The sequence below is a fragment of the Motacilla alba genome, unplaced genomic scaffold (genome assembly GCF_015832195.1).
Source record: "Motacilla alba alba isolate MOTALB_02 unplaced genomic scaffold, Motacilla_alba_V1.0_pri HiC_scaffold_34, whole genome shotgun sequence".
NCBI classification, from domain to species: Eukaryota; Metazoa; Chordata; class Aves; order Passeriformes; family Motacillidae; genus Motacilla; species Motacilla alba.
In genome coordinates, this window is record NW_024037436.1 from 483108 (window position 1) to 506031 (window position 22924).

The 22924-nt window shown below is 51.3% G+C and overlaps 2 protein-coding genes across 2 annotated transcripts in view; both read left to right on the forward strand.

Annotated features, from left to right (window-relative positions):
• Positions 1 to 14385, forward strand: part of LOC119696607 (class I histocompatibility antigen, F10 alpha chain-like) — a 38340-nt gene extending 23955 nt beyond the window's left edge. The window contains exon 8 of the mRNA XM_038126397.1: positions 14220 to 14385. Coding sequence (XP_037982325.1) covers positions 14220 to 14233 — 14 coding nt within the window. The 3' untranslated portion in view covers positions 14234 to 14385. The remainder of the gene's footprint in view (positions 1 to 14219) is intronic.
• A 2527-nt stretch (positions 14386 to 16912) lies between these two features.
• LOC119696638 (flotillin-1-like) lies at positions 16913 to 17845 on the forward strand. The gene is made up of 3 exons (XM_038126441.1): positions 16913 to 17063; positions 17575 to 17650; positions 17729 to 17845. Exons 1-3 carry the CDS (start codon positions 17021 to 17023, stop codon positions 17832 to 17834), a joined length of 225 nt encoding a protein of 74 aa, XP_037982369.1. The 5' UTR covers positions 16913 to 17020; the 3' UTR covers positions 17835 to 17845.
• The last annotated feature ends 5079 nt before the right edge of the window (positions 17846 to 22924 follow it).

Sequence of the window (22924 nt, forward strand, 5' to 3'; positions counted from 1 at the left end):
TGAACGGGCCACAGCAGTTCAGGGAGAAGAATCTTGTAGATAACCAACAATAAACAACCTTGAGAACAGACAACAGAGGACTACTGAGCCTTTCTTCGAAGGCACGGGTTGGAGGAGGGACTTTTCCATCTTTCGGGGTCATCCCAATTCGGGGGTGAAACCCCACATCTGGCATCCCTGGGTGGGCACGACTGAGGCAAAGATATAAAACCATCAGACGACCTCCAAACCCAATCTGGGAAGAAGGCACACTCCAAAGTTCCAGAGAGAGAGAGCAGAGAGCCCGAAACAAAAACATCACCAAGATAAAATCGCCTCGAGAGCAGCCCGGAGAGGAAGAAAACCAGAAACGCACAGCTGGAATTCCATGCCTGAAAAACTGCTGGACAGGGACCAGGACCATCTCCGGACCGACCTCGCGTTGATTCAGCTTTTGGTGAGATCAGTCAAAATTAAGAACATGGGGAAAGCATATTCCCAGGAACAACTCAGGGAGATTAATGGACATCTTTATCATTTAGCAACAGGGAAAGAAAACAAGGCCTTGAAACTTTTGGTTCCAGAGAGAGTAATGCTGGAGGAAATTTCGCGGAGTGCCGCGGGGGTACCTTTTATCAGCAGGCAGTTGAAATGACTCCCACCAGTCGGGGTGGGTGGGATGCCTTCTTGCCATCCGCAAGAGAGGGAATCGTCTAGCCATCCGCAGACGGGGTTTACTGTTATGAAATTAGGAGGAACAGAACTGACTCTCACCAAAAGGTGGGGGGGGATCGTTATCACCTTCAGGACTTACAGGGTGCCCAGGCACACCTCTTCCAGTTGCGGGAAAGCGCGGCTTGAAGGACTGGGATTTTGCCTTCTTTGTGGCTTGTTCCCCAGAACTGCAGCCCGTCACAGAGGCGACGGCAGGATGGGGGGCAGAGAGATTGCAGGACGGGAGAAGGAGCTGCTTTTCGGCGGCTGGCACAGAACCCATGCCGAGGTGGCACTGGTAAGCCGGCAGCCCGGGGGGCCCACACAGGCAGCAGCGGGGGTTGCGGAGGCTGGCGGGGGGGCAACAGCGGCAGGGAGGGCGTGGCGGCGGCGGCAGCGGTGCGCGCATGCGCAGTGCCGGCGGCAGGAGAGGCAGCGGCGGCGGGAAGCACGGGCGCGGCGGTTGCGCGTTCCCAGGGTGCCGTGACGCGCTCCATGCTGAGAGCCCGCGCGGCCGCGGAGACGGCCGCCCGACAGGCGGGGGGGGGCCGCTCCTGCACATGCAGCAGTGCCGCTGGCAGGACTGAGCTCACTGAGACAGAGCAGAGATCCGCGGCGGATGCTCGTCCAGGAGCGGCAGCGCCAGTGCGCGCGCGTGTCGGTGGAGCGAAACCCTACCTGGTCGGGGAGGGGCAGCTCGCATGTTGCAGACGCGAAATGGGCACAGACGGGACAGGAATCGCGCGCTCGGTTGTGGACGTTGGCACGGAGCCAGGGGAGGCGGATCCCGGTGGACAGCAGAGCAGGCACAGGCAGAGACGGGACAAGGTCAGGGCGGAGATGTCCTTCAAGGCAGCGCTGTGTCAGAGTTGCTAGGCAACCACAGCAGCCAGAACTCCAGGCAGGTTTTTGGGGAAAAAACAGGTCTGGAAACTTTTCCAAGGGCAGGATGAGAAACTTCTGAGAATTTTCACAGTGTTTTATCCAGTTTTTCAACAGGGTCAACTCCAGAAAAAAAAAAATGCAGCAGATGTTATGTGGGGCAATTGGTTCAGTTCTTCCACAGGCAGGTTCCACAGAAGTGATGGCAAAAGCATTTGCCAGAGGACCATGATTCAGATGCAGAAGACATGGACAATGCTACAAGTGCAGAGTTCTATGTTCCAGTCAAACAAAGTTTTTTGAGGGTTGAAATTCTAAATAGGTATTTTCATATCAGTAATTTCTTGGGATTTTATTGTTTTTCTACTGTGAAAAATGCTTCCTAGGGAAACAAAACATTATGTAAAGAGTCTGTGGGGTCATCAGCTGATTTCCCAAAGGTTCAGAGTTCTAGGAATTGTTGGTATTGAGTTTGTAACCTTTGTTATTTTTAATTTTTATAAGTAATAATGATAAATAATGATGGTTGTTGATGTTATATGAATGCTTTAAAAAGATTGTCTTGTGATAAGTATTATTGTTAAGGTATTGTTGTAGTATTTACAGCCGGCTTTCATGTCTTTGTGTGATAATCTTTTATCTTTTTTGTGATCATCTGCAAGACATGTGTCTCTTCAGGATCCTGTCTTTTGATTTCTTAACTACTCACATGTTTTTTGGGTTTTTCTATCCAGATTGCCAGTCTCATGGTTTTCTTCAGTCATTATTACAGAGGTACTTCAGCAGAGAATTCAGTTGTAACATTAAGTTCTTAGGTTTTTGGGTTTCAATATTGCATCAGGTAGTCAGTCTTTCATGCAGCTGCACTTCTTTCACTCTCAGTGTCCAGATCTAGGTTCACAATCCTGACTGTGACGAAGTTCACATCTCTGAAGAAGAGGTTTGTTGTGTTTGAAGAATCCCTATCATGTTATCTCATGGTGTGAATGATTTCTAATCCTAAGGTTTCTTATTCATAACTGTTGTTTTTAAGAGTCTTGTTTTAGAATGTGTTGAGTGATACTCACCAATTAGAGTTCGAGCTGTGGCCAAGCTTTAGCTCTACTTGGTGGAGTGATTGACAATCAACCCAGAAGTTTTCTGCATCAAAAAGTATTCAAGTCCTTTTGACTTGGCAATTTGACCATATATGACAGCTGAGCTGGTTTTCAAAGGGAGCTTGGAGAAACATGAATCCGGACATGATTTCTTCAATCTTCTGTTGTTTTAAGGTTCATCAGCTGTTGCAGACTCTGGGATGACAGTCCAATGTTGTAGTGCTTGATAATTGTGTGATTTCACACGTGTTATTGATGGTCTGTGTTATTTGGTTGATTTCTAATTACTGTTGTATTGTATTTCTCTATGCAATTTTGCAAAACAGAACAGATCAAGGTTTCATTTTCACATCAAGACCTATTCTTCATTTTTGGGATTTTGAGAGGATCCCCCAGTCCCTGCGGGGACGTGGATTTGTTTGTGTTTTAACAGGTACAAAGTACAGGTGGATTTCAGTGAAGAATGTGAAACTGTATTGAATGCAAGAAAACGCTGAGCATTCAACAAGCGGAGAAGAAGACACACAGATGTGGACGGGAGACCTCTACCACATCCGGGAAACGGGAAAAAGAGCACGAATCATCGTCAGCGCGCTCCGACACAAATAATGGCGGTGATGCAAAGTCAGCAGGGAAAATCATCGGGGAACAGCAAACAGAACCACTCAGCAGAGCAATCTCCAGGATCCCCAGCGACCCAGACTTGGTACCACCCGGCTTCCAGTGCGTGTTGGCAGCCTCCAAATTGACGTGTCTTATGGATGACAGTCATGTGATGATACCCACGGGTGTCACTGGGACTTCTTGGAAAAGGCAGGAGTTTTTGATAATGGCCAGAGACAGGAGCAGCATCCTTGGACTTGTTGTTTATCCATCCATGGTTTCGGCAAACTGCAAAGAGGAGCTGATGGTCACGGCAAAAGCTCTTCGACTACCCTTGACAATCCCAAAAAATACACCGATAGCCCAGGCCATGGCTTTGCCATCCCATGCAGAAAAGCAAATCATACCAGTGTTCAACAAACAGGACTCTTTTTCTGGTGACCAAGTGGAAATACATGCATCCTGGGTGAAACATTTGAGCCGAGATCGACCAATTGTTACCTGTCAGTTGACTTGTAACAAGAAAACAGTCATCATCACAGGGATGCTCGACACAGGGGCAGACGTCACAGACATCTCATACGTCTTTTGGCCCCGGGAATGGGACTTGGTTGCACCTTTGGGTTCTCTCACAGGCATAGGGGGAAGTTCCCTATGCATGCAGAGTGAGAACACAATCGTTGTCACAGGTCCAGGGGGAAAAATGGCAATCATCCGTCCTTTCATCGTGCAGAGGCCCATCACAGTTTGGGGGAGAGACCTCTTGGCACAGTGGGGACTGAAACTGGAATTGGATTTTTAACAGGGGTCACTGTGGCACTCACCACTCTGAAGTTGACTTGGAAAACAAATGATCCCGTTTGGGTGGATTTCATCATTGCTCAACCTTTTGAGAGGGGACAACAACATCAAATTTCCCAGGACTCTCACACCTGAAGCGTGAAGAGATCTTGAAAAGATCACAAAAATGATCCAGCAGAGACAAGCACATTGCTTTGTGAAATCACTGCCTTTCCATTTGGCAGTGCTGGGGGAAACAGTACAACTGTATGGGTTGATTTTTCAATGGGATTCATCTCAAAGGGATCCTCTTTTAATGATAGAGTGGGTTTTTTTAGCTTACAGGCCCTCAAAAACAATCCTCACAGATCTGGAGATGATGGCTCAGGTCATCATCAAGGCAAGAACAAGGTTGCTGACAATGTCAGGCAAAGACTTTTCAATCATTCACTTACCTTTGAAGAGAAAATATTTTGAGTGGGCAATGCAAAAATCACAGGATTTGTCAATCGCTTTGTTAGGGTACCCAAGAATTTGTACAATTCACTTTCCAGCTCACAGAAGGTTAAATGCAAAGATAAGTTTCAGGGAAAAACCAAAAGTAAGTCAGGAACCGGTGGAGGGGGTGACAGTGTTCACTGATGGTTCAGGGAAAACTCACAAATCAGTGATCACATGGCAAAACACAAAAACAGGGGAATGGGAATCAGACATCAAAACAGTACAGGGTTCACCGCAAATTGTGGAATTGGCAGCAGTAGTCAGGGTTTTTCAATTATTTCAGGAGCCTCTCAATCTGATCACAGATTCAGCATATGTTGCAAATGTGGTCAAACGATTGGAGGGATCACTTTTAAAGCACACAGACAATGACATTTTATATTCATATTTATCATGTATGAGATCAATCCTAGACAACAGAGAGCACAAATACTTTGTTACACACATCAGAGCACATTCCTCACTTCCAGGGTTTTTAGCAGAAGGGAATGCTCGTGCAGACAAACTCACAATGCCCATCTCACAGACATTGCCAGACATTTTTGAACAAGCAAGATTGAGCCATGCATTTTTCCATCAAAATGCAGAGGCGTTGATGGAATCCTTTCGCCTTTCAAAAAGCCAAGCAAAGGAGATCATCAGTGCTTGCCCAGATTGTCAGCTTGTGCAGCCACCTGCATCCACAGGAGCAGTCAATCCGAGAGGATTGGAAAGTCTTCAGCTGTGGCAATCAGACGTCACAAAATACCCATCTTTTGGGAGACTCAAAAATATCCATGTTTCAGTTGATACATTTTCAGGGGCAATCTTTGCATCATTACATACAGGGGAAACCGCAGAACATGCCTGCAGACACTTTTTACAAGCATTTGCATCATTAGGGGTGCCACAAGAAATAAAAACAGATAACGGACCAACTTACACAGGCAAGGTGCTTGACAAATTCTTAAAAAAATGGGGAGTCAGACACACTTTCGGCATTCCTTATTCTCCCACAGGTCCAGCAATCATCGAAAGAACACATCACACCCTGAAATCCCTTTTGGATAAACAAAAAAGGGGGGAGGCAGGCGCGACACCTTATATGCGGTCGAACAAAGCTCTGTATGTGTTGAATTTTTTAAATGGTTCTTTCTCAGAGCCCACTCCACCAATTGTCAGGCATTTCACGAACAGCACACAAGCAAAACTAAGGGAGAATCCTTTAGTTTTGATCCGAAACCCAGAGACAGGACCAATCGAAGGCCCATTCACATTAATCACTTGGGGCAAGGGTTTCGCTTGTGTCTCCACAGGGCAAGGGCTGAAGTGGGTGTCAGCAAGGCAGGTGAAACCTTACCGGACGCAGACAAAAGTGGACACAGACTCAAGGAGCAAAGAAGAAAGCACGCAGGCGAAGGCAGACGACAACACTGCAGACATCTCATCAGACGACAATTGAAATTTAGAGACTTGAGGGTTTTCTTGGGACTCAAGTGACTTTTGGGTGTTGTTGCATTGCGGGGTCTCTCGCAGAGAGTGAGGACATGGGCACGGGGTTTGGACAGATAGTGCTCATGTGCTTCATTCTCCTGCCTGTTGCTTTGGGCAATAGGACAGATTTTCCCGTGAGACAACCAAAGGGAAATGTGTGGAAGACTTTGGCAGAGGCAGCGGGTCTAGACAGCATTTGTCTGACTCATTCAAGACCAGGGAAACCATTTTCCACATGTTTGGTAGGTGTGCCAGTGAAAGAATGGCCGATCCCAAAGAACATCCCTTCAAAGGTTTTGAAATCTTTTTCGGATCCAGTGGAGGGATGGCGTGTTTGGACACAGTTCCTTCCTGTGGCTCATTTCAAACCTCAGGAACTGGACATCTTTGGGTCGACAAGGATGGAATTTTGTATCATATTTAATCCATTGGGAGTGACAGAGACAGATAACCATACTATAGATGTCACTCCAAACCAGCCTTTTTATAGAAATGCATCATCCTGGTGTAATTACACAAAGATGATGAGCAAATCATCCCTCCAAGCTCCAGCAACTTTGCCAAAAGGAGTGTTCTTGATTTGTGGGGACAGAATTTGGCCTGCTATCCCTGCAAAAATCAAGGGCGGTCCATGCAGCATTGGAGAACTTACATTGATAACACCTAATTTGAAAATTTTAAGGGAACAGACACGCAGGGAAATAAGATCCCTTGAACAATACAGTCAAAATTGCGATGATGAAGTTTATACCTGGAGTAAGGCTCGGAGAATTGCAGTAGCAATTTTCTCACCCCAAGTTGCATCAGGGGAGGCCTTGACACAATTGGACCACATGGCGTGTTGGTTGAGCTAGCATACTCATGCCATTTCCTCTGCACTGAGCGACACGTTAACAGATATCGACAGTGCGAGACAAGCAACACTCCAGAACAGGGCAGCAATTGATTATTTGCTGCTGTCACATGGGCACAGGTGTGAGGAATTTGAGGGGATGTGCTGCATGAACTTGTCTGATCACTCAAAATCTATCCATGAAAATATAAAACAAATGCAAAATAGCATCAGCAAATTGCAAAAAGTTACAGGATCCTGGTGGGATGATTTCATTAACCTTTTTAGTCTTTCACTATTGTGGAGGGAGCTTGTAAAAATAGCCATTTATATTCTTATAGGACTTCTAGTTCTTCTGCTTGTTCTGCCGTGCATCTTTCTGTGCATTCAGTGGGTCATGAACAAAGTGGCAAGAGAGGTTTTTTTGGTGCAAACAGGAGGGGGAGATGTCGGAACTCAGAATGTCCCACAGGCACTCTCGGACGTTCCAGACCCAGGTCAAAAGCATCTGAGACCCTGGCATGCAGCCAGAGACCCCTGTGGCTTTGAATCTGACCCATGGAACAGTTTACCAACTTTGCAGGAAGAACGAGAAGTCACAAAAGTTTAGATATTGTAGTAGAAGTAGTCACGAAGTAAAGGGTAGGATTTCTGAGTGCTGTACAGGGGGGTTTTAAGCCTTGTACGCAGGGGTCCAAGTTTTGCACATGGGGGTCAGGAGATCTAAGATGGAGGGACTTGGGTGTGCCCTGTTCTCTTTCTTTCTCCTTCCTAACCTCCATGTCTTTGGTGATGTTGGCACTCACAGATTGGTTTAGAGTAGAAAGTCACCATTCAATATAGATAGTAGGCATTGGGGAGAAAGTATAAACATGTAGTACGTAATATATGATATAAAAGATGGCACCAGCCCCCTGGGAGGGCAGTGTGCCTTTGTCTGAGCTGCTGAACAGGCCACAGCAGCTCAGGGAGAAGAATCTTGTAGATAACCAACAATAAACAACCTTGAGAACAGACAACAGAAGACTACTGAGTCTTTCTTCGAAGGCACGGGTTGGAGGAGGGACTTTTCCATCTTTTGGGGTCATCCCAATCCGGGGGTGAAACCCCACATGGAAGGAGGGGAGAAAAGATACAATAGTCCTATGATCTCATCTGGTCAGCAGTGGGAGAGGGCTATTGTCTTCTTGGTCCAGTGGTCACACCTGCAGCAACTTGCCTCCCCCATGCACCCTCCCCCCTGGGTTAGAGGTTTCAGGCTCAGTCTTTGGGAGGAAAAGGAGTTTTTCTATATAGGGGTCTCATGTCTCAGTCCTTGGAGAAAAGGCTTCTCCCATCCCAGTCCATCTGGTCCATCTGGTCCATCACGGTGGTTGTAAAACAGATGAAGGGTCTTCTGTGGAGACCACCCAAAGGTCATTCCAGAAAAGAGTCCAGCCAAGCCGAGAGGTGGGGAGATTCCAGGGCCATTGTTGCAAAATGGGTACAGGTGAAGAAGGGCAAAGTGCCCCTTCTCCTTCCACTAGGTCCAGTGTTCCAATACAGCAAACACACCTGCAAACAATGGCTCAGCAGGCCAGAAGCTCTGCTCCTGCCTCAGGACCCCGGGACGCTCCCACCAAACCAGGATGTCAATCAGGATCCTCTTTCAGTGGTCCCAGTCTCTGCCTTTTTTCACGACGATTGTGAGGCAGATGAGAGAAACCCCCCCGTCTTACACACGGGGATCCCCCTGCACCCCTGATCCAGCACCAATGCCCCCCTGCAGCCTCTTTCCCAGCCCTCCCCCTCACAGAGACCCTAGCCCCTGCTTTTCCTTGATCCAGCACCCCCTGGACTCTCACTCCTGCCTTCCCCAGCTCCCACCCACCACCTTCCTCAACACCGGGGACCCGTGCACCCCCTTTCCTGGGCACAGGGACCCCCTGCACCCCCCAGCCTCACCCCCCTTTCCTTGACCTGGAACCCCCTGAGCCGCCGTTCCTGGGCACAAGGAGCCCCTGCACCCCCTTATCCGGGACTGAAACCCCCTCCTGGACCCCCTTCACGTGTTCTGGGCCCCCCTGCACCCCTCCCCGGCGCTCCCGCCCTTCCCAGACCCCAGACCCGCCCTTTGCCTTCACCTTTGCATCCCCAGGTCCCCCAAATTTCCGGGTCCCCCCAGTTCTCCACTCCCGACGCTTTCTTAATTAGGTCTCTGGGGGTGCCAGGGGGTTCTGAGAGGGCTCCAGGGCGGTCGCAGCGGGGATCCAGAGGGATTCTCTGGAATTCCCCCGTCCCCTCCCTTACCCCCGCCCCGCCTTGTTTTGACTTTTTCGCTTCCGCGTCCCAACCTGGGAGACCGGGATCTGCCCGGCGCCTGGTGACGTCACTGACAAGTCGGGCTGCCATTGGCGGGCAGGAAAAAGCGGGGCCAATGGCGGGGCCGGAGAGGGCTCTGGGGGCGGAGGCGGGGCTGTGGGCGGGGTTAAGATTGTGCGCCATGGCTCCAGCCCTCGGGCTGGGGCTGTTCTTGGGGCTTCTGGGGCTCCTGGGGGACCCGGGGGGCGCGGAGAGAGGTTAGTGGGAACCCCGAAACCGGGACCTCCCTGAACTTCCATTACTGGGCTCGGGAACCCCCCACATAGCCCCATTTTGGGTCCTATCCCCTTCCCCACCACTAGAACCCCCCTGTACCCTCTTATCTGTTACCGGGTCCCCCCTGAACCCCGATTCGTGCGCAGGGAAATCCCCCCGAAGCGCCATTCCCGGGCATCAGCATCCACTGAGCCCCCATTCCTGATCGCGGGCACCCCTTGAGCGCCCATGTCCGGGCACCGGGACGCCCCTGTACCCCCTTCCCAGCTCCGCCTGAACCGCCGTTTCTGGGCACCAGAACCCACTTGAACCCAAATTTCTGGGAAGAGAATTCCCTGAACCCCCATTCCTGGGCAGAGAAACCCCTCTGAACCCCCATTCCTGGGCACGGTGACGCCCGTGAACATTGATTTCCTGGCAGCGGGACCCTCCTGCACCCCCTTATCTAGCCCTGGGACCCATCTGATCTCCCATTCCTGGAGTTCAGGATCCCTTTGAACCCTGAATCACAGCATGGGATCCCCCCTGAGCCCCCATTCCTGGACCCCAGGACCCCCTGCAGGCCCTTTCCTGTCCATGCCACCTCTCCCAGCCTGCACTCCCTTTCCTTGGCCCCAGCATCCCCAAACCCCTTCCCAGCTCTCCCAGTTCCCCTTTCATTGATCCATGACCTCCTCAACCCCCCAAATCTCCATGTCCCCACAGTTCTCCACTCCCTGCATTACCTGCATGTGGCGGTGTCAGAGCCCAGCCCGGGGGTCCCCCAGTACATGGCCATTGGGTTCGTGGATGGGATCCCCTTCATGCGGTACGACAGCGAGCGGGGCTGGCTGGAGCCACTGACACAGTGGATAAAGGATGGAGTTGAGCCGGGATATTGGCAGGAGGAGACCCAGATTGCTGTGAGGAACCAGCACGTGTTTGCCAGGGACCTGGATACACTGCGGGAGCGATACAACCAGAGCGGGGGTGAGTGGGGGCAGCTGTGGGGCTGGGATGGGAACTGTAGGGCTGGGGTGGGGATCCATGGGGCTGGGATGGGATCTATAGGTCTCGGCTGTGGATCCATGGGGTTCCACGTGGTTGGAATCAGGATCCATTAGGCTGGGATGGCATATGTTGTGATCCACGGATTGGGATGTGGATCCGTGGGGCTGGGATGGGATCTGTGGGGCAGGAATGGCATCTGTAGGGCTGGGTTGAGGATCTATAGGTCTCAGGTGTGCATTCACAGGGCTCTGTGGGGCTGAAACTGGAATCCATTAGGCTGAGATGGGAAAGCTTGTGATCCATGGGGCTGGAATGGGATCTGGGGATTGGGAGAGGAGCTGTAGGGCTGGGGTGAGGATCCATGGGGCTGGGATGGGATCTGTAGATCTCAGGTGTGGATTCATAGGGTTCCAAGGGGCTGAAAATGGTGATCCATTAGGCTGGGATGAGATATTTTGTGATCCACAGGTTGGGATGTGGATCTGTGGGGCTGGAATGGGATCTGTGGGGCTGGAATGGGAACTGTAGGACTGCACTGGGATCCATTGGACTTAGATGTGCATTCACAAGGCTCCAAGGGGTTGAAATGGGGATCCATTAGCCTGGGATGGGATAGTTTGTGAGCCATGGGGTTGGGGTATGGATCCATGGGGCTGTGATGGGATCTGTGGGGCTGGGATGGGATCTGTGGGGCTGGGATGTGAATGTATGAGGCTGGGATGGGATCTGTGGGGCTAGGATAGGAACTATAGGGCTGAGATGGGGATCCATGGCGCTGGGATTGGATCCGTGAGGCTGGGATGGGATCTGTGGGGCTGGGATGTGGATCCATAGGGCTGGGATGGGATGTATAGATCTCGGGTGTGAATTCACGAGGCTCCAAGGTGCTGAAAATGGGGATCCATTAGGCTGGGATGGGATATTTCGTGATCCACTGGTTGGGTTGTGGGTCAGTGGGGCTGAGATGGCATCTGTGGGGCTGAGATGGGAACTGTAGGGCTGGGATGGGATCCATAGGACTCAGGTGTGCATTCACAGGGCTCCAAGTGGTTGAAATGGGGATCCATGAGGCTGGGATGGGATATTTTGTAATCCATGGGTTGGGGTATGGATCCATGGGGCTGGGCTGGATCTGTGGGGCTGGGCTGGGATCTGTGGGGCTAGGATAGAAACTTTAAGGACTTAGATGGGGATCCATGAGGTTAGGATGGGGATCCGTGGGGCTCGGCTGGGACTTGTGGGGCTGGAATGGGATCTGTGGGGCTGGAATGGGATCTGTAGGGCTGGGATGAGGATCCATGGGGCTGGGATGGGATCTGTAGGTCTTGGATGGGGATTCACAGGGCTCCATGGGGCTGGAAGGGGATCCATTAGGCTGAGATGGGATGGTTTGTGATCCATGGGGCTGGGTATGGATCCATGGGGCTAGGATGGGATCAGTGGGGTTGGAAGGGGAACTGTAGGGCTGGGATGTGGATCTGTGGGGCTGGGATGTGGATCTATAGGTCTTGGGTGTTAATTCACAGGGCTCCATGGGGCTGAAAATGGGGATCCATTAGGTTGGGATGGGATATTTTATGGTTCAGGGGTTTGAATATGGATTCATAGGGCTGGGATGGGATCCGTGGGACTGGGGAGAGGATCTGTGGGGTTCAGATGGGATCTGTAGATCTTGGATGTGGATTAATTTGGCTCCAAGTAGATAAAAATGGGGATCCATTAGGTTGGGATGGGATAGCTTGTGATCTGTGGGTTGGGATGTGGATCCATGGGGCTGGGATGGGATCTGTGGGGTTGGGTTGGGGTCCATGGGGTTGGGATGTGGATCCATGGGGCTCCCAGGAGCGGGGATGAGGCTCTGTGGTCTCTCTCAGACTCTGGGGCTCCATAGGGCTGGAATGGGGCTCTGTGGGGCTGGGACACAATTCCATGGGGCTCTGTGGGTACAATCCCCCCAGGTCTCCACACATGTTTGCGAGGTATTGGCTGTGATCTCCTGTCTGACGGGAGCGTCCGTGGATCCTACCGATACGGCTACGACGGGCGGGATTTCATCTCCTTTGACCTGGAATCCGGGAGATTGGTGGCGGCCGACAGCGCTGCCGAGATCACCAGGAGACACTGGGAACAGGAAGGATGGGTTGAGGAGCGGACGAATTACCTGAAGAACATCTGCCCGGAATGGCTCCGGAAATACGTCGGATATGGGCAGAAGGAGCTGGAGCGCAAAGGTGGGAGCAGGATTCCTGTGGGAGTTTGGGATTTGGGAATGGAGGACTCGGGAACACAGTAATTCCTGTGGGAATTCCATGGATAGATTTCACCCCCGTCCCATTCCCACGGAATTTCACAGGCGGATTTCAACTCCATCCCATTCCAGTGGGAATTCCATGGGCAGATCTCACTCTCATCCCATTCCAGTGAGAATTCCATGGATAGAGTTCACCCCAATCCCATTCCTAGGGAATTCCATGGGTAGAGCTCACCCTATTCCCATTCCCATGGAACTCCATGCACGAATTCCAGCATTATCCCATTGCAGAGCCCCCTGATGTCCACGTGTCTGGAAGAGAGGAACACGGGGCGCTGATCCTGTCCTGCCACGCGTACGGATTCTACCCCAGCACCATCACAGTCAGCTGGATGAAGGGGGGGGATACCTTGGATCAGGAGACGCAGTGGGGCGGGATCGTTCCCAACAGCGACGGCACCTTCCACACCTGGGCCAGGATCGAGGCGCTGCCGGAGGAGCGGGAGCAGTACCGGTGCAGGGTGGAGCATCCCGGAATGCTGGAGCCCGGGCTCTTCGCTTGGGGTGAGGCTGGGAATGTGGGAATTGGGAATTTGGAATTCCCAAATGGGGATTCCGATCCTCACTGTCCCGCGTTTCCCAGAGCCATCTGGCGGGAATCTCACCGTGGTGGTCGCTGTGTCCGTCATCGCTGCCATCCTCATCCTCGTTGCCCTCATTGGATTCGTTGTCTGGAGGCTCCAATCCGGTAAGACACAGGATGGGGGTCGGGAATGTGCACGGATCCACCCAGCACCATTCTGGGAATCCTGTGCCACCGGCGCTGATCCCCCTTTGTTTCCACAGGGAGGAGGGACAGGAATGGATACAACCCGGCAGCCGGTGAGTTCCAGTGGCTGATCCGGCTCTGGATCCCCCCCGTGCGGATCCCAGAACGGATCCTGGGGTTAATCCTGGTGTGTGATCTGTGCTGGAATCTCATGGATCTTCTCTTTCTGCAGGAAAGGACGTGGGAACCAACGGCTTGAGCACAAGTACGGAGCAGGATTGGGGTGGGATTCCCGGGGGAGATCAGGGCAGGATGGATGGACTGGGATCAAGGAGGGATTCCGGATCAGAGCAGGGTCCACAGTGGGATCAGGTGGAATTGTGGAGTGGGATCGGGGCTGGATTCTGGAGCAGGATCAGGAGGGATGGCTGGAGCAGGATTGTGTGTGAGGGATGGAGTGGGATCAGGGCTGGATTCCAGACAAGAATCAGGTGGGATGGAATGGAGCAGGATCAGGTTGGGATTCCAGAGAAGGATTGGGGTGGGGTGGATGGGGCAGAATGGGGTGGGGTGGATGGAGCAGGGTTGGGGCAGAATGGATGGAGTGGGATCAGGTGGGATGCATGGATGGAGCAGGATTTTAGCAGGATTGGGGCGGGGTCAGGGGGGGATTCTGGAGCAGCTCCTGCTCTCCATGGGCTCCAGCCAGGTCCATCCTGTGGAATGGGGACAGGGACAGGGTGACACCATGACCCTCTCTCATCCCGGCAGGAATCACCGCCTGAGCAATCCACAGAGCTGGATCCAGCCCCTTCCCTCTTCCCAGGAAAGCTGAGAGCTGCCAGCAGAGCTCATCCCGCTGCTCCCACTCACACCACAGCTCTTGCTAGTGGATCAGTTTCCTGTTTTCCAATGTTTTAAAGGCAAGAACACAAATATTCACCATGCTTCACTTCTGGTGTGAAATTATCCTGCTTGGGGCAATAAATCCAGGTTCCCTCCTCCCTTGGTGTCTGGCAGTTCACTTCTGGGAGCCAGGAAAGGGAATGGGGTCACTGGGACAGGGAAGGGGACACTGAGAGCAGGGATGGGGACACCAGGAGCAGGATTGGGACTTGCCAGCCATGCCCAGCTCCATCCCCTGGGATTCATTTCCTGTTCTGTGTCCCATGTCCGAGGTGTCCCCAGGATGGTTTGGCTGCGTTGGGTTCCTGGAGGGGCAGTGGGATGGTGGCAGGGGTCAGGCCCGGCTTCATTGTCCCCAGTTATCCTTGAGTGTCCCAAAATCAGGGCTCAGGATCTCAGAGAGGTTCCCTGGCCACGGCCACGTCCATGACACGAGCACGAGATGGCCGTGAGATGAGAGTGACCATGAGTGACACAACCCTGAGATGACCGTGGCCATGGGATGACCATGACTGTGACCGTGACCATGACACAACCACAACCCTGACCATGAGATGATTTGGACCAAGAGATGACCATGGGTTGGCCATGGCACAACCACGGCCTTGAGGTGACCCTGACGCGATCGTGGCCATGAGGTGACAATGACATGATCATGAGATGGCCATTACAGTGAGATGACCATGAGCATCAGATGATGGTGATCAGGAAACGACCATGACCATGAGATGGCCATGAGATGACTGTGATCATGCGATAACCACAACCATGGCCCAACCACAGCCGAGAGATGACCATGACAGGATTGTGGCAAATGAGTCAAACGTGAGATGATCATAAAATGACCGTGACCATACAATGACCATGACCGTGACCATGACACAGCCAGGACCATGGGATGACCATTACAATAATAACCATGACATCAGATAACCGTGACTGTGAGATGAGCATGAGCATGGGATGATTGTGCCCAAGAGATGACCATGAGATGATCACAACACACCATGGCCATGCGGGGTCATGATCTGGAGGTGACTGTGAGATGCCCATTACAGTGAGATAAGCATGAGCTTAAGATGATGGTCATCAGGAAATGACCATCGCCCTGAGCTGGCCATGAGATGACCATGACCATGACAACCATGATCATAAGATGACCATTACAGAGAGATAACCACGAATGTGAGCATGACACAGCTGTGACCATGAGCATGAGATGATTGTGACCAAGACATGACCACAGAGCAGCCATGGCCGTGTGGTGATCAAGGCCATGAGATGACCATGGCTGTGACATTAATACACCTTCAACCATGAATTGATCAAGATCACGACAAGATTCGAGAGTTGACCAAGAGATAACCATGGCCATGGCACAACCACAGCTGTAAAATGACCATGATGTGGTTGTGGCCATGAGTGGACCATGGGATGACCATGAGGTAACAGCGGCATCAAATCAAACAATGAGATGAGCACGACATGACTGTGAGCCTGTGATGATTGTGATCAAGAGATGACCATGAGATGACCACAACGCATCATGGCCGTGTGGTGATCAAGACCATGAGATAATCGTGAGATGACCACAACCATGACATGATTGTGACCATGAGGTGATCATTACAATGAGACGACCGTGACCGTGGAATAACCATGACTGTGACACAACCGTGACTGTGATGATGCGATTGTGGCCATGAGATGACTGTGAGGTGACCATGACACAATTATGGCCATGAGGTGACCAAGACCATGAGATGACCTTGACCATGAGGTGACCCTGCAACGACCATGACACAACCATGAGCATGAGCATGAGATGATTGAGATTAGGAGATGACTGTGAAGTGACCACAATATGACCGTGGCTATGAAATGATTGTGGCCTCGGGGTGACCGTGACCATGAGGTAATGGTGATAAGGAGATGCTTCTGACCATGACATGACCATTACAGTGACTTGGCCACGAGCATGAGATGATGGTGATCAGGAAATGACCATGACTGTGATGATGGCACAACTATGACTGTGAGATGACCATGAGCATGAGACGACTGTGACCATGAGATGACCATGACACAGCCATGGCCATGAGGTGACCAATGACTGTGACCATGACATAATGATGACTGTGAGATGACCTTGATCATGACATGACCATGACCACAACATGATCCTGACTGTGAGATGACCATGAGCATGAGACGATGGTTATAAGGAGATGACCATGACCATGACACGAGTGTGATCATGAGATGATTCTTACCATGACATGACCATGGCCACGAGCTGACCATGAGCTGATCCCGACCCGGCCGTGGTCTGGAGCTCCCCAGAGCCCGTCACTGCCCTCACCTCCAGGTTCATCCCGAACTGAAATTGTTCATTTCCCATGGATGATACGGAAATCTGAGCGGGGCGCAGCCAATGGAGCGCCGGGGAGTCAGTGACGTCTTAGGTTGCCAGGCAGAACAGACATTTCCTTCCCGCCCTTGGCGTGACAGCCAATGGGAAGCCGCATGTTCGGTGACGTCACTTCGCTAATGCGGAAGTGGCGAGCGCGGGGGCTGCCGGGATCGGGGCGGTGGATCCCCATCGATCCCGATCGGCTCCGATCGATCCCATCGATCCCATCGAGCCCCGGCTCTCCCCCGCCGCGATGTTCTTCACCTGCGGCCCCAACGAGGCCATGGTGGTCTCAGGTGAGTTCGGGGGGCCCGGGGGCTCCTGGGGACCCCCAAAACTCCCGGGAACCCCCAAAATCCCCACAGAATATCCCGGGAAAATCCAGAATCCTCAATAAACCTCCTGAGACCTCCAAAAAACTCCCGGGAGCCCCCAAAATTCCGGCCCAAACCCTCCAGGGAACGCCCAGAAACTTCCCCTCCAAAAAACTCCTGGGAACCCCCCGGACCCCCAAACCCACCCCGGGACTCCTGGGACCCCTCCCAACCTCCCCCAAACCCCTCCAGGGACTCCCCAAACCCCTCCCCGAGGGTCCCCCCCATCCATTCCGCCCCCCTGGGACTTCTGGGGACCCCTCCCAAATTTTCCCCCCAACTTCCCTCCCAAATCTCCTGGGGGGTTCCCCCGACTCACCCAAGCACCCCCAGAACCGCTCCTGGGACCCCACAACCCTCTCCTGGGGATTCCTGGGGGTGTTCCCGTGTCCCCCCGGGGTTTCGGGGTCCCCCAGCTGTCGGTGTCCCCCAGGTTTCTGCCGCAGCCCCCCGGTGATGGTGGCCGGGGGCCGGGTGTTGGTGATCCCGTGCCTGCAGCAGATCCAGAGGTGAGGAGGGGCCCGAGGGGTTTTTGGGGTTCAGGGGTGGTCCCCAGAGATTTGGGGTGACCCCCCCGGCCCCCCCAGGATCTCCCTGAACACGCTGACGCTGCCCGTGCGCAGTGAGAAGGTTTACACCCGCCACGGGGTGCCCATCTCCGTCACCGGCATCGCACAGGTACCCCCGGAATGACCTAAAACCACACCAAAACACCCCCAAAATCGCCGCAAAAATACTCTCCCGGACCCCCAAAAATCCCCCATCAGAGCGTCTGAAAATTCCCTAAAAATCCCCTCCCTGACCCCAAAAAATCGTCCATCTTAACCGCCAAAAATACGCTCAGGGCCCCCCAAAATCCCCACCAGGATCCCCAAAATGCCCCTCGGAATCCCCAACCCTTCCTGGACCCCAACACCCCACTGGGACCCCAAAAACCCCATTCAGAACCCCCAGAATCTCATTGGGAACCCCCAAAATCCCCCTCTGGACCCCCCAAAATTCCCCCGGAATCCCCAAATATCATATACCGTTGCCCCCAAAACCCCCTCGGGACCCGCAAACCCACACTCTGAACCCCCAAAAATCTCCTCAGAACCTCCGAAAAATTCTCTGGCATCCCCAAATCCCTCCCGGGGCCCCCCAAATCCACCCCGGCACGCCCCTGCCCGAACCACCAGGGTGGCGTTGCCCTTTTAAGTGAGTTTGTGGTGGGGCCAATCTGAAGGAGTTCTTAAAGCGGCGATGGTCGCGGGAAGGGCAAAACACCGCGGGGGAGGGGAGGAGCCCTTTAAAGGGGGTTTGGAGTGGGGGGTCCACCGGGAACATTGAAAGGGGTAAAAATCCTCTTTCAAAGGGCATTTTTGGGATGGGCAATCCCTTGAAAGGAGCTCAAAGTTTTGGGGATCCCCAAACCCCTGGGATGGGAGGGGGAAGCCGCCTTTAAAAGGGGTTTGGAATGGTGGGGACCCAAAAAATGTTTAAGATGGGAAAAACCCTTAAGAAATCCATTAAAAACCTTTAAAACCCTTTAAACACCCTTTAAAACCCTTAAAAAAAACCTTAAAAAACAAAAAGGGCTTGTGATGGGGCAGCCTCCCTAAGCCCTTATTAAAGGGGTCACGGTCCAATCCTTAAAGGGGCTTGGGGTGGTGGGAACCCCAAAATCCCACTGGGGGGTGTCTTGACTTCCCTTAAAGGGGGTTTTTCTTGGTGGAGACCCTTTTAAGAGGGGTAAGACCCCCCCAAAAAAGGGGCTGGGGATGGTGGGGACCCCCAAACTCCCTTCAAGTGGACGAGATCCCTTCAAAGGGCACTGCCCTGTCAGTCCCCACCCTGTCAAGCTGTCACGATCCGTCCTTACGAACGGAGATCGTGATGGTTCGTGAATTGATCTCAGGGTACAAAACACCAACATGGCAAGGGGGTTTGCAGTAACAATCAAAACCAGTGTACTTTATTGAATAATCACGGCAAAATGCCTTGGAGGGAATTGGGGAAAAGAGGGAGAAAGCCTATGGAAAGAAAAGGGTTGAGAGAAAGGGAAGTAATAGCTACCAACGTAGAGGCGACGAAGTTCTTCGAGGTCCAGTAGATGTCCAGTCGAGGAGTCGCTTTCACGCTGGGGAGATCTCGTTTAAGCTAGCTAACTTGGGGGTTTTTATTAGAATTTTTCTATTGAGAATTGTGAAGGAGGGGAGAGGGGTAACACAATAGTCATCTGGTCAGCAGTGGGTGAGAGCTGTTGTCTTCTTGGTCTAGTGGTCACTACCTGCAGGCAAACATCTCAGTTTGATCAGCTGTTCTCCCCCACACACACTGCAACACCTCCCCCAGGTTACAGGTTTCAGTCCTTGAGGAGAAAAAGAGTCTTTTCCATATCAGGGTCTCATGTCTCAGCCTTGAAGGGAGTGGCTTCTCCCATCTCAGTCCATCTGTCACGGTGGTTGTTCAGTAGATGAAGGGTCTTCTGTGGAGACCACCAAAAGGTCATTCCAGAAGAGAGTCCAGCCAGGTTAGGAGGTGGGTAAAATTCCAGGGCCATTGTTGCAAAGCGATGCAGGCGAAGAAGGGCGAAGTGCCCTTTCTCCTTTCACTGGGTTCATTGTACCATGAGGTGGACAAACACACCTGCGAACAAGAACTCGAGTTCCAGTCCCGGGGCCCTGGCAAGTTCCCACCAAACCAGGATGTTGAACAGGATGCCCGGTGGTCTATAAATCATGAGGCAGATGAGAGCATTTTCGGACAGAGTCTCACAGGACCCAGTGACTCACGATTTGTTCATCAGCGGGTTTCTGGAGAGTCTCCTTTTTCAGGGCTCATACCTCGGAAAACAGAGACAGTGTGACAGAATGGGGGGAAAGAGAGAGAAAGAGAAAAGGAGGAAAATGAAAAATAGAGATAGAGGGAAAAAGAAGGGAAACAATTGTACAAACATAATTAATATTAATTCAAACAATATTGTTTCCTAAATGATCAAAATAAATCATAAACAATTAAAAGCAAAAGCAAGGAACAGAATCATAAACAAATATCAATTTAAAAATAACCTTATAAATGTTTTTTCAAAATAATTCACTAAAAATCAAAAGTGATTCTCACAAAATCATAAAAGGAAAACTAATGATTGTTCCAAAACACATGTTCTAGTTTATACCCATTTTGTATCACTAGCCTTAGGAATGTCTACAGTATAGAAAGCATCAGCCAAGTTGTGAGCATTGATTGTAGATATCAGCCTAGTTAACCGTTTCATCATTCTCCAATTCATAACAAATAAGATTGTGGATAGAACAAAACCAATCAGAACTAGAATGAAAAGGACAACAATGGGATGACACATAGTGTTCAAAACACTTGTGGCAGTTGGTGACCACCCAAAAAGAGTATCCCACCACCTGTGTTTGGCATCTTTCTTTACTCTTTCCAGGACACAGTGTATTTGTCTCACATTGTGATGAACAGTCACCAAGGTTTTCTGTCTGCTTTTCTTGATCTTTTCCAAAATCTCAGTCAGGTCCTGGTGGAGCAACAGTTGTCTTACCAATGTGAGGTTCATCCCAATGGGAGTGGGCTCTAATTTGTGGATCAGCGTATAGTTGGATTGCAAAAGGCAGTGAGATGTAACCTGTGGAGGATTTTGTGGACAGTTGGCTAGCTGCGAAAGGTCACGTAGACATAATACCGTTGGTTAAGCAAGAAGGAGACAAGTCTAGGAGTCAGCAGTCAGTATAAAGCAAGGGCACTGTGCCCTTGATGCAACAACAGGATAAGGAGGAAGATCTCTGGTTAGAAATATGAAGAAACACAGAAAAGCTGTAACAGTATAATCACAAGAATGCAAAAGTAGGTGAAGCTGGCTGATAAGTAACTAAGCAATAATGATCTTGCTTTTTGCAACATGCATTAGTCTCATTAACACCAATATAAATATGTGTGGCTATCAATAAAGTTTGGGATTTGCTGATCACTTATGTTAAGTGCCGCTTTTCTCCCGCCGACCTCAACAAATTGGTGACCCCGACGTGATAGCCGTAACAGGATACCATGGTGGATCAGTGTAGAAGTTCAGGACCTACCCGCAGCCGGGTCGGCGAAAAAGCACTGCTGGAAAAGCGAAAGGTGCCGCGCCCTGGGTGACCTCATCAGAGAGCCCGGCCGATAAGTGCTGCCATGACCTTGTGGGACTGCAACAGCACTGACAATTTAAAATGGAAATGGAAAGGCAAGCAGCATATGATTTATTTACGTGCTTTTTAAAAAAGCATTAGGTTAAGGGCATAGATTTGCAGAAAGAGCTTCCTGGGTTGTTAGCTTATGGGTATGCACTAGGAGTTTTTCAAAATCCTCATACAGTGCATGAATTAACGGAGTGGCGTAAGCTTGGGGACAAGCTGTGGGAGGCAGCTATAGATGAGGATAAAACTGCAAAAAAGCTGGGAAAGCTCTGGCGAGTCGTGCACAATGAGTTATTACAATATCAGGCGGAACAGAAAGCTGCTCAGTAAGCTAATGTAGCTCAAGATAGGAATAAGAGTTATGGGGACTTGTCAGATTGTCAATTACCCCCTGCCACATCTACAGTCATTTTGCCACCAACATCAGCTCCTTCTTCAAGCAGCAGCCCTCCCTCCATTAGCACTCTTGCAGCACCCACTACGGGCACTCTAACAGCACCGTCCGCACTGCCTGTCCAATGGCCAGGCTATCCCCCTCCTCCTCCTTGTAATGAACCGATCCCTGGGGCAGAAAGTGACCTAGCGGGGGCCATTGCACGAGAGCGAAGGGAGGCGTGGACGGCGGTAGCAAAAGAGATCTTGGATACGGGGGACAGTGAGGCTAAAGTAGCAGCTATGGATGTCGCTTGTCCGTTGGTATTTGCACCTCTGGCAGGGGGCGGGTATCAAGCAACAATTACGGCCCTGGATTGGAAGCTACTGTCACAATTACAGTCCACAGTTAGTCAGTTTGGGGTGACTAGTGAGCCTGCAAAGCAAATGCTTGACTATATTTGGGGGACTCAGGTGTTACTGCCGGCTGATTGCAGAGGAATAGCAAAGCTTATCTTCACTCAACATCAGCAGCTCTTGTTTAATGCACACTGGCAAGCACTCTGCCAGGAATGTGTAGCAACAGCACGTCAGCCCGGCGACCTGCTACATGGAATAACCCTAGAGGAGCTAATGGGTTTAGGGCCTTTTCTTTGCACAGAAGCGCAAGCGTTCATTGGTCCCGATAAATGTTGAGAGGCTATGCGCCTGGTACGGCTGGCCATAGACAAGATAAAAGAATGAGGCGGGGTTCCCTCTTATATGGGAATAAAGCAAGGAAGGGATGAATCATTTGGATCTTTTATAGATAAGGCGGCCACTGCCATGGATTGGGCAGGAGCTCCTAATTTTATGAAAGCTACTTTGTTGAAAGAATGTGCACTCCAGAATAGTAACCAGGCTACGAGGAACGTAATAAATACCCTAGGAGCTAATTGGTCTATAGAAGAAGCATTAGAACGATTGGCAAATATGCCCGTAGGAAATCAGGCGATGTTAGTAGAAGCTATTAAGGAGTTAGGAGTAGGATTACAGAAACAGGCAGCAGCCTCTCAGAGTCAGGTGATAGCTGCTCTTGCACCCCTACAAGCAGCGGCAACATATGCTCCGCAGGCTCTATCTACTGGCCAATTTAAATGTTACTGGTCGGACACCCACAACACTGCTGTCAACACCTCAGCTCAGCTCCACTACAACCAGCCACCGCCGGGAGCCTCGGGCTGGACGTGGCAG